The sequence below is a fragment of the Carcharodon carcharias genome, chromosome 3 (genome assembly GCF_017639515.1).
Source record: "Carcharodon carcharias isolate sCarCar2 chromosome 3, sCarCar2.pri, whole genome shotgun sequence".
NCBI classification, from domain to species: Eukaryota; Metazoa; Chordata; class Chondrichthyes; order Lamniformes; family Lamnidae; genus Carcharodon; species Carcharodon carcharias.
In genome coordinates this window covers 96,069,538-96,083,687 of record NC_054469.1, presented here as the reverse complement: position 1 = coordinate 96,083,687, position 14,150 = coordinate 96,069,538, and the positions used below count along the sequence as shown (strand labels likewise).

The following is a 14,150-nucleotide window of genomic DNA, read 5'->3' as shown; positions in this document are numbered from 1 at the left end:
ACAATAACCAGAATGTAAGTGATATTCCCTGCAGCATGCAGAAGCAGCTACCAACAATATAAAGCAAAATACTATGAATGCTGGAAATCTGAAAAACAAAAAATACTGTGGATGCTGGAAAAACTCAGCATCTAGCAGCATCTATGGAAAGAGAAACAGAGTTAACATTTCGAGTCCATATGACCCTTCTTCAGAACCGCCAACAATTATGTGTATCCTGTGTCTTGTAATACACAATCAACCATGGACAATAATGCTTCATGCTTATAACAGGCATGCCACAACCCTGGGCACTCAGGTTTATGAATTTGTACTCCAGGTGTAGAGTTTCATCTGATGGCAGAGCACACCAACTGTTAATCCTTGTTAGGTGGTCAGAGGCTCCAGTAGGTGGAAAAGAAGCCATTTACTAACTGTACATAGAAGGAAGATGGCTTAGTAGTTCACTGACATTACAAAAAGGCATAGTAACTCTGCCCCTCTTCTAGTTTTGACTTTCCAAGGCCAGATAGGATAATGAAAGTTGAGGAGGGTGAAGAGTTGTTGACATTTGGGAAAGCATCCTATATACAGTGGTGGTTTACCAATTCAAGTTCTGGCCAGATCACTACTTCTATTGAGAGTTTCCTATTGTTGATAATTAGTTTATCATGAGAGTTAATTCAATTTTATTCCCAAAATATTGGGCTAGCCTCATTACAGCCAACTTCTATTCAAATTAGGGGATAGTCCTATAATACGCCAGGCACATCTGATAGGCATTCCAGATGTTCAACACCTGAGGTCTCACTGAAAGAAAAGTTCCTGGATATAATGCCACACTTCCTTCTGTATTTGTCTTCTGGATCTCAAAAAAATGGCTACTACCTTTCCATGGGAATAAATTGGCAGGACTTCACCAAATGATGTCATGTGGCCCCTATGGTGTGCTCTGCTGTCTTACTTCCACTAAAATATGTAAATGAGCTGACCTGGTCTGATGAACAGCAATACTGATAGTACCAAATTTGGACTATGTAATTGGGTCCATAGTTTTGATTAATATGTACTCTTGGAGGACAGCCTTGTGTAACTGGTAAATAAAATTGAATGCTTTTTATAAAGAATATTAAAGTTCTATTTTAAAAATTACCTGAATGAGTAAATCACAGAATCTCACAGTGCAGAAGAGGCCCTTCGGCCCATCGAGTCTGCACCGACATGTGAGAAACACCTGATCTACCTACCTAATCCCATTTACCAGCACTTGGCCCGTAGCCTTGAATGTTATGACGTGCCAAGTGCTCATCCAGGTACTTTTTAAAGGATGTGAGACAACCTGCCTCCACCACCCTCCCAGGCAGTGCATTCCAGACAGTCACCACACCCTGGGTAAAAAAGTTTTTCCTCACATCCCCCCTAAACCTCTTGCATCTCAACTTGAACTTATGTCCCCTCATGACTGACCCTTCAACTAAGGGGAACAGCTGCTCCCTATTCACCTTGTCCATGCCCCTCATAATATTGTAGACCTCGATCAGGTCACCCCTCAGTCTTCTCTGCTCCAACGAAACAACCTAAGTCTATCCAACCTCTCTTCATAACTTAAATGTTTCATCCCAGGCAACATCCTGGTGAATCTCCTCTGCAACCCCTCCAGTGCAATCACATCCTTCCTATAATGTGGCGATCAGAACTGCACACAGTACTCTAGCTGTGGCCTCACCAAGGTTCTATACAACTCCAACATGACCTCCCTACTTTTGTAATCTATGCCTCGATTGATAAAGGCAAGTGTCCCATACGCCTTTTTCACTGCCCCATTAACATGCCCCTCTGCCTTCAGAGATCTATGGACACACAAGCCAAGGTCTCTTTCTTCCTCAGAACTTCCTAGTGTCATGCCATTCATTGAATACTTCCTTGTCAAATTACTCCTTCCAAAGTGTATCACCTCACACTTTTCAGGGTTAAATTCCATCTGCCACTTATCTGCCCATTTGACCATCCCGTCTATATCTTCCTGTAGCCCAAGACACTCAACCTCACTGTTAACCACCTGGTCAATCTTTGTGTCATCCACAAACTTACTAATCCTAGCCCCCACATAGTCGTCTATATTGTTTATATAAATGACAAATAATAGGGGACCGGACACAGATCCCTGTGGTATGCCACTGGACACTGGCTTCCAGTCACTAAAGCATCCTTCTGTCATCACCCTCTGTCTCCTGCAAGTAAGCCAATTTTGAATCCACCTTATCAAATTATCCTGTATCCCATGTGCATTTGCCTTCTTTATAAGTCTCCCATGTGGGACCTTGTCAAAGGCTTTGCTGAAATCCATATAAACTACATCAACTGCACTACCCTCATCTACACACCTGGTCACCTCCTCAAAAAATTCAATCAAATTTGTTAGGCATGTCCTCCCTCTAACAAAGCCATGCTGACTATCCCTGCTCAAACCTTGCCTCTCCAAGTGGAGATAGATTCTCCCCTTCAGAAATTTCTCCAATAGTTTCCCTACCACTGACGTGAGACTCACTGGCCTGTAGTTCCCTGGCTTATCTCTACAACCCTTCTTAAATAGCAGAACCACATTAGCTGTTCTCCAGTCCTCTGGCACCTCTCCCGTGGCCAAAGAGGAATTAAAAATTCGGGTCAGAGCCTTTGCGATCTCGTCCCTTGCCTCCCTTAGCAGTCTGGGACACAAATCTTCCAGACCTGGAGATTTGCCCACTTTTAAACCTGCCAACACCTCCAATACCTTGTCACTCCCTATATCAATTTGCTTAGGAACCTCGCAGTCTCTCTCCCCAAGTTTGATACATTCATCCTCATTCTCTTGGGTGAAGACGGATGTGAAGTATTCATTCAACACTCCAGCGTTGTCATCTAGCTCCACCCATAGATTGTCCCCTTGGTCCCTTAAGGGCCCTACTCTTTCCCTGGTTATCCTCTTCCCAGTGATATACTTATAGAATATCTTGGGCTTTTCCCTACTTTTACCAGCCAGAGCTTTCTCATATCCCCTCTTTGCTCTCCTAATTGCATTCTTAAGCTCCACCCTGCACTGTCTGTACTCCACTAATGCCTCCGCTGATTTGCTTCCTTTGTACCTGCTAAAAGCCTCTCTTTTCCTTCTCATCGTAACCTGAATATCTGTGGTCATCCATGGTTCTCTGGGCTTGTTACTCCTTCCTATCACCCTAGAGGGAACATGTTGAGCCTGTACCCTCCTCATTTCCTTTTTGATACCTAACATTCATTCTGTTTTATACTTAGCAATATCTCCATAAAATGAAAGTAACGTTTATACGTTAATGAAGTACTGTTATTGATTTTCACCAGAAAGATAATTAAAAACTGCGTAGATTTTGTAGTTGTGTGTCACCACACTTGTAAAAGTGCACAGTATGCTTATTTAGAATGTTTTCTTTTAAAGTGACAGAGATAATTATGAGCACTGAGTCTTTTGTCACCATTTTTTTCTAATTTCATGCTCACTGCATATAAGGAAGTTTAAAGCTCTGCAAACATGTATAGATAATAAAGAGCTGTATGAGCTTTGCAGAGAATACTAAATTAGAACCACAATGATTGTTTCTGTATGTCATGGTATGAGTAATAAATATACGTATAAGCATCAGCTTTGGTATGATGTGCAAGTAAGTATATCAATTCTTAAATGTTTGGTCATTTTTAGGGTGAAGAAAAGATCAGAACTTGTTGGAGCTTTTAAAATGGATCCTCTTTACCTCAAACATGATCATCAGGATTCTGGTATTTTTCAGATTACTGTTTCTTATAATATTTTGAATTGTGGAGTTAATGGAGCAAATCCTTACCCCCTTAATCTGAATATAGCTCACATCATTAAAATTCTTAATTAGTAAGAACAGTGCACAGCACTCAAGTTTCAATGTATAATCATTCGGGTAATTTTTTATAGTTATACATAAACTGAGAATAAGTACCTTGTCCGTTACTGCATTTTTTTGAGAAAGTACAGGGTCAATAAGGGCCTCTGTGCCCCAGGGAGATTAGTTTTAAGTTTAAACAGTCTAACAAAATGTTGTAAAAATTTTTATGACATGTCCCCTCCTGTAAAACTGTTACATTGAGCTGGGACATGTGCATTGATTTTAATTAAAATTTTTCTGAAAATTTTATATTATTCATGAAACCTCATTCCGCCTGTGGATGAGGTTCCATGAAAAACGCGAAGGCCGTCTGGGCTCTTCGCCTGCCCGTCAACCTTAAGGTTAGACAGGCAGCTCCGTTAATTCTTTGAATTGACAGTTAAATGGCCTTAATGGTCCTTTGACAGTTCGGTGGGCACGTAGCTGTCTCGGGTGCGCACCCATCGAACTGAAAGTCTGAATGACACACCATGATAACAGGACTTAAGCCTGACATCACCAAGCGTCATTTTATGCCTCGGTGAGTGGGCCCCGCCCCCGCTTGCCGAGGCAAAGATTCAGTCCCATGAATCGGCTGCAATGTTTGCCTAAACAACAGCAGTGACTACTTTTAAAAGAGTAATTCATTAGTTGTGAAGTGTTTTGTAACATCCTGAGCTGAGAAAAGGACTATGTCAACACAAGTTATTTCTTCCTTTCCCAAGCCATAATCCCCTGCTGATTTTCTACTTTGAGCAGACTGGTCATGGCAGAGTGGTACAGGAAGCCATATCCATGGGGGGAGTAAAAGGAATGTAGTGGTAGTAGGGGCCAGTATAGTGAGGGGGATTGACACTGTTCCATGCAGCAAAGAGTGAGTGTCCAGGCTTTGTTGCCTGCCTAGTGCTGGGGTTCAGGGAATCTGCGCAGGGCTGGGGAGGAACTTGCAGTGGGAGGGGGAGGATCCAGTTGTCGTGGTCCATGTAGGTATCAATGACATAGGCAGGACTAGGAGTGCGGCTCTGCATATAGGGTATGAGGAGCTGGGCACTATATCAAAAAGCAGAACCTCAAAAGTAATAATCTCTGGGTTATTATCTGAGCCAGTTACAAATTGGTATAGAGTACATAAAATCAGAGCGATGAATGCGTGCCTGAAAGACTGGCGTGGGAGAAGTGAGTTCCGGTTCATGGGGCACTGGTACTAGTACTGGGGAGAGTGGGGGCTGTACTATTGGGACGGTCTACACCTGAACCTTGCTGGGAAATGTGTTCCAATGTGCCACATAGCTAGGGACATGGAAAGGGTTTTAAATTAAATAGTGGGGATAACGGATCAAATTTGGGATGATGTGGGAAATCCAAGGGCAGAATTTTGCATATGGCAGGCGGGCTCGGCTCTGCCATGACCAATCTGCTCGACATGTGCACAAAAGAGTGTTTCAATCTCCCTGAGGCACGGAGCTGCCTCAGGGAGATTGAATCGATGTTTAAAAAGGTAAATGAAACATTTAAAAATTTATTTAAACATGTCCCCTCTCTGTCTGTGTTATATTAATGAAATTTTTAAAATTTATTTAATAAAAGCTTTAGGAAACCTCATCCCGAAAAAACTTAAAGCCCGCTTGGCCTTTTCGCCTGCCCTCCAACCTTGAAGATGGATGGGCAACATTAACAATCGCAATAATTATTTTATTAATGGCCTTAATAGGCCATTTACATTTCGACGGGTGCACAGCCAACTCTGGCGCACGCCCGCCGAACTAAATATCGCGATGGTGCGCGGTGACATCTGGACGCATGCCCGATGTCATCACGTATCATTTTACGCATTGGCATTTCTGGCCCATCCCTGCACGCCAACTGAAAAATTCTGCTCCAAGAGTAGAGCAGAGGCAAGAGAGAAAGGTATTAACGTGGAAAATGATAAACAGACCGTGGTAGGAAGGGGCAGGGAATACAGGGAGTACAAATCGAAGAGCAAATCAGCAGGTAAAGCTAGATGTTACAAAAATTAAAAAAGGACAAAACTAAAGGCTCTGTATATGAATGCATGTAGCATTCATAATAAAACAAAAGAACTGCGAGTGCAAAAAGAAATAAATAAGTACGATCTGATAGCCATTACAGAGACATGGCTGCAGGATGACAAAGATTGGGACCTGAGTATTGAAGGGTACATGACATTTTGGAAGGACAGGAAAAAGTGGAGGGGTGGCTCTGTTAATGAATGATGGTATTAGCATAATAGAGAGGGATGACCTAGATTCAAGAAACCAGGATGTAAAAATGGTTTGGGTAGAAGTGACAAATTATAGAGGCAAGAGGTCACTTGTGAGAGTGGTGTACAGGCCCCCTAACTAACCAGATGGGATGGGACATATAGGAAGAAATAATGCGAGTTTGTCAGAAAGGTACGGTGATAATTCTGGGGGGTTTAAATCTGCATATAGACTGCAAAAATCAGATAAGACCATAAGACCATAAGATATAGGAGCAGAAATTAGGCAATTTGGCCCATCGAGCCTGCTCCACCATTCAATCATGGCTGATAAGTTTCTCAACACCATTCTCCCGCCTTCTTCCCGTAACCTTTGATCCCCTTACCAATCAAGAACCTATCTATCTCAGTCTTAAATACACTCAATGACCTGGCCTCCACAGCCTTCTGTGGCAATGAATTCCATAGATTCACCACTGTCTGGCTAAAGAAGTTTCTCCTCATCTCTGTTCTAAAAGGTCTTCCCTTTACTCTGAGGCTGTGCCCTCGGGTCCTAGTCTCTCCTACTAGTGGAAACATCTTCCCCATGTCCACTCTATCCAGGCTTTTCAGTATTCTGTAAGTTTCAATCAGATCCCCCCTCATCCTTGTAAAATCCATCGAGTACAGACCCAGAGTCCTCAAACATTCCTCATATGTTAAGCCTTTCATTCCTGGGATCGTTCTCGTGAACCTCCTCTGGACCCTCTCCAGTGCCAGCACATCCTTCCTGAGATACGGGGCCCAAAATTGCTCAAAATATTCTAAATGTGGTCTGACCAGAGCCTTATAAAGCCTCAACAGCACATCCCTGCTTTTATATTCTAATCCTCTCGAAATAAATGCCAACATTGCATTTGCCTTCCTAACTACCGACTCAACCTGTAAGTTAACCTTAAGAGAATCCTGGACTAGGACTCCCAAGTCCCTTTGCACTCCAGATTTCTGAATTCTCTTCCCATTTAGAAAATAGTCTATGCCTCTATTCTTCCTACCAAAGTGCATGACCTCACACTTCCCCACGTTGTATTCCACCTGCCACTTCTTTGCCCATTCTCCTAACCTGTCCAAATCCTTCTGCAGCCTTCCCGACTCCTCAATACTACCTGTCCCTCCACCTATCTTTGTATCATCTGCAAAATTAGCCAGGATGCCCTCAGTTCCTTCCTAGATCATTAATGTATAAAGTGAAAAGTTGTGGTCCCAACACTGACCCCAGCAGAAGTCCACTAGTCACCGGCCGCCATCCTGAGAAGGACCCCCTTATCCCCACTCTCTGCCTCCTGCCAGACAGCCAATCTTCTATCCATGCTAGTACCTTGCCTCTAACACCATGGGCTCTTATCTTACTGAGCAGCCTCCTGTGTGGCACCTTGTGAAAAGCCTTCTGGAAGTCCAAGTAGATAACATCCATTGGCTCTCCTTTGTCTAACCTACTGGTTACCTCCTCAAAGAATTCTAACAGATTTGTCAGGCATGACCTCCCCTTGATGAAACCATGCTGACTTTGCCCTATTTTACCATGCACTTGCAAGTATTCTGAAATCTCATCCTTAATAATGGACTCTAAAATCTTACCAACGACCAAGGTCAGGCTAATTGGCCTGTAATTTCCCATCTTTTGCCTCACTCCCTTCTTAAACAGGGGGGTTACATTAGCGATTTTCCAGTCCTCTGGGACTCTCCCTGACTCCAGTGATTCTTGAAAGATCACCACTAATGCCTCCACTATCTCTTCAGCTATCTCCTTCAGAACTCTGGGGTGTAATCCATCTGGTCCAGGTGATTTATCCACCTTCAGACCTTTCAGTTTTTCTAGCACCTTCTCCTTGGTAATGGCCACCTTACTCACCTCTGCTCCCCCGACTCTCTTGAACTTTGGGGATGTTACTTGTGTCTTCCACTGTGAAGACTGATGCAAAGTACCTATTCAGTTCCTCCGCCATTTCTTTGTTCCCCACTACTACTTCTCCAGCATCATTTTCCAGCGGCCCAATGTCCACTTTTGCCTCTCTCTTGCCCTTTATATATCTAAAAAAACTCTTGCAATCTTCTTTTATATTATTGGCTAATTTACCCTCATATTTAATCTTCTCCCTCCTTATTTCTTTTTTAGTTGTCCTCTGTTGGTCTTTGTAGGCTTCCCAATCCCCTGGTTTCCCACTGCTCTTCACCGCATTGTATGCTTTCTCTTTAGCTTTTATGCTGTCCCTGACTTCCCTTGTCAGCCATGGTTGCCTCGTCCTCCCTTTAGTATGCTTCTTCTTCCTAGGGATGAATTTTTGCTGTGTCTCCCAAATTACTCCCAGAAACTCCTGCCATTGCTGTTCCACCGTCTTTCCTGCTAGGCTCATCTCCCAGTCGATTCTGGCCAGCTCCTCCCTCATGCCTCTGTAGTTGCCTTCATTCAACTGTAATACCGTTACATCTGATTCTAGCCTTTTTCTCTCAAATTGCAGGATAAATTCTATCATATTATGGTCACTTCCTGCTAAGGGTTCCTTCACCTTAAGCTCCCTTATCAAATCTGCCTCATTACACATCACTAAATCTAGAATTGCCTGTTCCCTAGTGGGCTCCATCACAAGCTGCTCCAAAAAGCCATCTCGTAGACATTCCACAAATTCCTTTTCTTGGGATCCACTACCAACCTGATTTTCCCAGTCTACCTGCATATTGAAATCCCCCATGATCACTGTAACCTTGCCTTTCTTACACGCCTTTTCTATCTCCTGGTGTATCTTGTGCCCCACATCCTGACTATTGTTCGGTTTGGAGGCCTGCACATAACTCCCATTATGGTTTTTTAACTTCTGCGGTTCCTCAACTCTACCCACACAGATTCTACATCATCTGACCATATACCATTTCTTGCTATCGATTTAATTTCATTTCTTACTAACAAAGCAACCCCACCCCCTCTGCCAACCTGCCTATCTTTTCGATAGGATGTATATCCTTGGATACTTAGCTCCCAATCCTGATCACCTTGCAGCCATGTCTCCGTGATGCCCACCACATCATACCTGCCAATTTCAATCTGTGCCACAAGTTCATTTACCTTATTTCGTATACTGCGTGCATTCAGATTCAACATGTTCAGTCTTGTATTTCCCGTCTCCTTTCTCATTGTCATCCCTTTATCTGATGTGCTTGAAGTTAGATTCCTAGCCCTTTCCAACACTCTGTCCTATTTTGTGTTCTGGAGACTTTAATAGCCTCTCCTGGGCTCTCTTTTCTTTTCAGTTTTTTCATAATTTTCCATGAAGTTGAATCCACCCCCCCACCCCGCCCACGCTAGCCTGCTACTTTGTTTCCCATTAGTCATACTTCTTGGCGTGTTACCCTTCCCTCCCCCACCCCCCACTTTCTTGTTTAAAGTCCTGTTGACCACTCTATTTACCCTTTTTGCTAGAACATTGGTCCCAGATCAGTTCAGGTACAGACCGTCCCAACGGTACAGATCCTTCCTGTTCCAATGTTGATGCCAGCGCCCCATGAAATGGAACCCCTCTTTCCCTCACACTCCTTTAGCCATGTGTTTACTTCCCTTATTCTTGCGTCCCTATGCCAATTTGCCTGCGGCTCAGGTAGTAATCCTGAGATTATAACCCTTGAGGACCTGTTCTTTAATTTAGTTCCTTTTTCCTAATAATCCCCAAACAGGTCCTCTTTCCTTGTCTTACCTATGTTATTTGTCCCAACATGGACCACAACAACTGGATCCTCCCCCTCCCTCTCGAATATCCTTTCAAGCCTGTCAGAGATTTCCCTCACCCTGGCACCGGGCAGGCAACATACCATGCGGGGCTCTCGATCCTGCTTACAAAGGATGCTATAAATTCCCCTAATTATAGAGTTCCCTACAACCACCACTTGTCTTTTTGATCCCCCTCTTGAATGGCCTCCTGTGCCATGGTGCCATGATCAGCTGGCTCATCCTCCCTACAGCCCTGTTCCTCATCCACACAGGGAGCAAGTACCTAATACCTGTTGGACAAGGTCAAGAGCTGAGACTCCTCTGTTCCTGAACACAGGGTCCCTCAACCTGCTTCACTTCAGTCATATCCTGCTGTCCCTGACCACTGACCGAACTTGAGGTACTTAATCTACCGGGTGTTACCATCTCCTGAAACAAAGCGTCCAGGTAACACTCCCCCTCCCGAATGTGCCGCAGCTTTCGGAGTTCGGACTTCAGCTCGTCAATTCTGAGCCGGAGTTCCTCCAGCACCCAACACTTGCTGCAGATGTGGTCACTGCAGTTCACAATGGGATCTGCCAGCTCCCATATCATGCAGCTACAGCACATCACCTGCCCAGCCATCTCGACTTAGATAATTAATTTATTAATTAGCTTTGCAGTGTTTTTTTTTCAAATTTGGTGCCAATTTCCTACCAACCAATCAGGTCACAGCTTTCCTGTGATGTCACTTTTCCAGTTTTGGCTTCAGTTACTCTGTGCCCCGAGGTCACCGCTCCGGTGCTCCTCCCTCCGCGTCTGCTCCCTGGAGACAAGGCCACGAATCCTCAAGGTAAGATAGATTTATACTCACCACTCCAGTGCTCCTCCCTCCGAGTCTGCTCCCCAATCTGATTTACTCACCAATCAGCTGCTTTTTCTTTAAAATCCACTTTCAGAAGAGTGTCCCTCGCAGGTCTGGTGCACTCCTGAAGGCACTGCCTCTTCCTCTCCCTTTTTTAGGTTTGAGGAGGAGGGAGGAATGGAAACACTACAGCAATGTAATGTGTGGGGCTATTCCGTTCTTTGACAGTGGGTCCTCCTCACTCCCTCCTGAGTCGTGGTGTATGCAGTGACTTCTCCCAGAATGCTTCAGTCACTTCTCACCAGCACCCTCCATCAGATGCTCTGCCTCCTGTTGAGTGCAAGAGTCCTCCTCGATTCCCTCCTGAGTCGCGGTGGCTGTGGTGACTTCTCCCAGAATTCTTCAGTCTCTTCTCACCAGCGCCCTCTGTTGGATCACATAACGAGTGGTGTGCCACAGAGATCAGTGCTGCGGCCTCAAATTTTTAAAATTTATAGAAATGACTTGGATGATGAGACTGTAGGTGTGGTTGCCAAATTTGCTGATGACACAAATGTAGGTAGGATAGTAAAATGTGAAGAGGACATAAGGAGGCTACAAAGGGATAAAGATAGGTTAAGTGAGTGGGCAAAGACCTGGCAAATGGAGTATAACATGGGAAAGTGTCAAACTGTCCATTTTGGCAGGAAAAATTAAAAAGAGAAGCATATTATCCAAATGGTGCAGAGCTCTGAGATGCAGAGATCTTGGTGTCCTAGTGCATGAATTGCAAAAGGCTGGTATGCAGGTACAGCAAGTAAATAGGAAAGCTAATAGAATGTTATGATCTATTGGGAGGAGAATTGAATATAAAATAGGAGGTTATGATTCAGTTATACAGGACATTGATGAGACCACATCTGAAGTACAGTGTACAATATTGGTCTCCTTATTTAAGGAAGATGTAAATGCATTGAAAGCAATTCAGAGAAGGTTTACTAAACTAATACCTAGATTGGGTGGGTTGTCTTTTGAGGAAAGGTTGGGCAGACTAGGCTTGTACCTGTTGGAGCTTAAAAGAGTAAGAGGTGACTTGACTGAAACATATAAGATCCTGAGGTGTCTTGACACGGTCGATGTGGTGAGGATGTTTCCTCTTATGGGAGAATCTAGTACTAGGAGCCACTGTTTATAAATAAACGTTGCCCACTTTGGAAAGAGATGAGGAGAAATTTTTACTCTCAGAGGGTTGAGAGTCTTTGGAACTCTCTTCCTCAAAAGGCAGTGGAAGCAGAGTCTTTGGGCAGAATTTTCCAGCCCCATCATCATGGGGGCACAAAAATCATTGACTTCAGCGGGACTGGAAGATCACACTGGCGAGAGGGCCTGGAAAATTCCAGCCTTTGAATATTTTTAAGGCAGAGTTAGATAGATTCTTGATAAGGAAGTGAAATCTTATTGAGGTTAGGCAGGAGTGTGGCGTTGAGTTACAACCATGATCTTGTTGAATGGCGGAGCAGGGTTGAAGGGCCGAGTGGCATACTCCCACTGCTAATTGGTATGTTCGGTAAAATTCCTGGCAAATAAGAAATAGGAGCAAGAGTGGCCATTTTGCACCTTAAGCATGCAACCCACCACCCACCCCTCCCCCCACTACCCGCCATCCAACAAGATACTTCTGTTGCTGAAAAAAGAGGCACGTCTAAGATTTTTGCCTTGCACTCATCAGGATACTTGAAAGAATACCAATATAAGGGGAAAACAACGATTTATGAAAATTGTGCTGATTAGTTGGCAAGTGGTGTTGCCATGGCCAAATGCACCACTGATGGCGACTGACAGTTAACTGGCAACATTGTTTGAAATTTAAACCAGGCAGCTTGACCCTGATTAGTCAACACATTGGCCAGAGAAATGAGTCAGGAAATGGCTGTCACTTATTTTGTTTAGCTGAGCAGGCACAATGTGTGTATATGTTCTTTCTGTCTGCAAATAACAGTCCCTGTGTATTAATATATGTTGCTTCCAGTACACACAAATGTACCACACTGCAAGCCCAACTGACAATCTTAAATTGGTTGTCAGTGTAATTCTTAGCACACTGAGGATTATTTAGCAAATGTTATCGAATCACGAAATCGCATCTAATGTTGGACACTTTTGAGTTTTGCAAGCACGGGCTAATTGGGTATGGTCTATACCCTGCCCATTGTGAACAGCGGCTGGGACATGCTGTTTGGTACAATCCACCAGTCTTTGGGACGAACAGCCTACATACCTAGTATCACACTAGCTCTGAAATTCATATACCACATTACTCATTTATGTGATAGGCAGAACGTCGTTTTGGCTTGTTAGTGGCGAATACCACTCATGCTGCTACTGCATAGTAGCAACGTGAAATAGCTAGCTTCGCCTGTTGCTCAAAGTTTTTAGATACTTTGCCCTTCCAGGGTAATTTGAGGTAGGCTGGACACTTTTCAGGGCAGAAAGTGACGGCTTTAGGCCCATTCAGGAATTGGCATGAACAACGTGAAATGATCTGATCAGGGTAGCCATTATCCTGCAGGATGCCTTTGATGAGCCTTATTTCAGCATCAAACTTGCATGGTGAGCAAATGGCTCACGCTCTATTTACAAGGCTGCCAATAAGACCAACCTTATAGTGTGTGGAACTGTAAGCATCCCAACGCATTTGTTTACCAGTGGAGGTAGGCTTGGTTTGGACTGTGGTAGAGAATCCCTTGGCTGATTTCTCACCAATATGTCAAGGAAGGGGAGTTCATTTGGCTGCTACATTTCACAGGTGAATTTGAGCGCAGGATGGAGCCCATTAAGACATGTAAGGAAATTGTTACATACAGCTGCGGATTTAAATATAGCAAACATATCATGCACATATTGGAAATATGTGAGGGATAGGAGGTTAGGTGTCATTTCATCAAAGACACATTTGTCATGGAACCCAGCAAAGATGTTTGCTGAACCTGGAAGGATCCCATGGCAACACCATCTATTTGGGCATACATGGTGTAATTAAAACTGAACTCAACTGCCCAGGTTACCGAGTTCATAAGTTCAATGAATACTGATTCATGCAATGGTGGCAGGTCCAGATCTCCATGATATAGTGCCGCAGCACAAATATCTATGGCTTCCTTAAGTGGAACATTGGTGAATAGGCTAGCAATGTAAAATGAGCACGGGCACAGTGCTGCCATTGATGTACAAGTCATTGATGCAAATGTGAAGGAATCCTTTACTATGTATGTGGAAAACTTGGTCAAAGCTGGTTGTAACAACACGCCTAACAATTTGGCCGATTCATGTTGTGCAGAAATGGTCATAGATAAGATGGAGCAGAGAGAAACATCACCTTTGAGTGTTTTGGGCAGCCATACAAGTGCGGACATAGCGAACCGTGAGGGCAAACCCTGTCATATATATCACATGGTAGCTCATCGCTCTTACACAAGTCCAGCA

At 43.9% G+C, this 14,150-nt stretch overlaps 1 protein-coding gene across 1 annotated transcript in view; it reads left to right on the top strand.

The window, feature by feature from the left end:
- The window catches only part of ddc (dopa decarboxylase), a 181,668-nt gene that overhangs the window by 132,396 nt on the left and 35,122 nt on the right, over positions 1 to 14,150 (top strand). Inside the window, exon 10 of the mRNA XM_041184524.1 lies at positions 3,689 to 3,765. Within this exon, the coding sequence (XP_041040458.1) occupies positions 3,689 to 3,765 (77 nt within the window). The remainder of the gene's footprint in view (positions 1 to 3,688; positions 3,766 to 14,150) is intronic.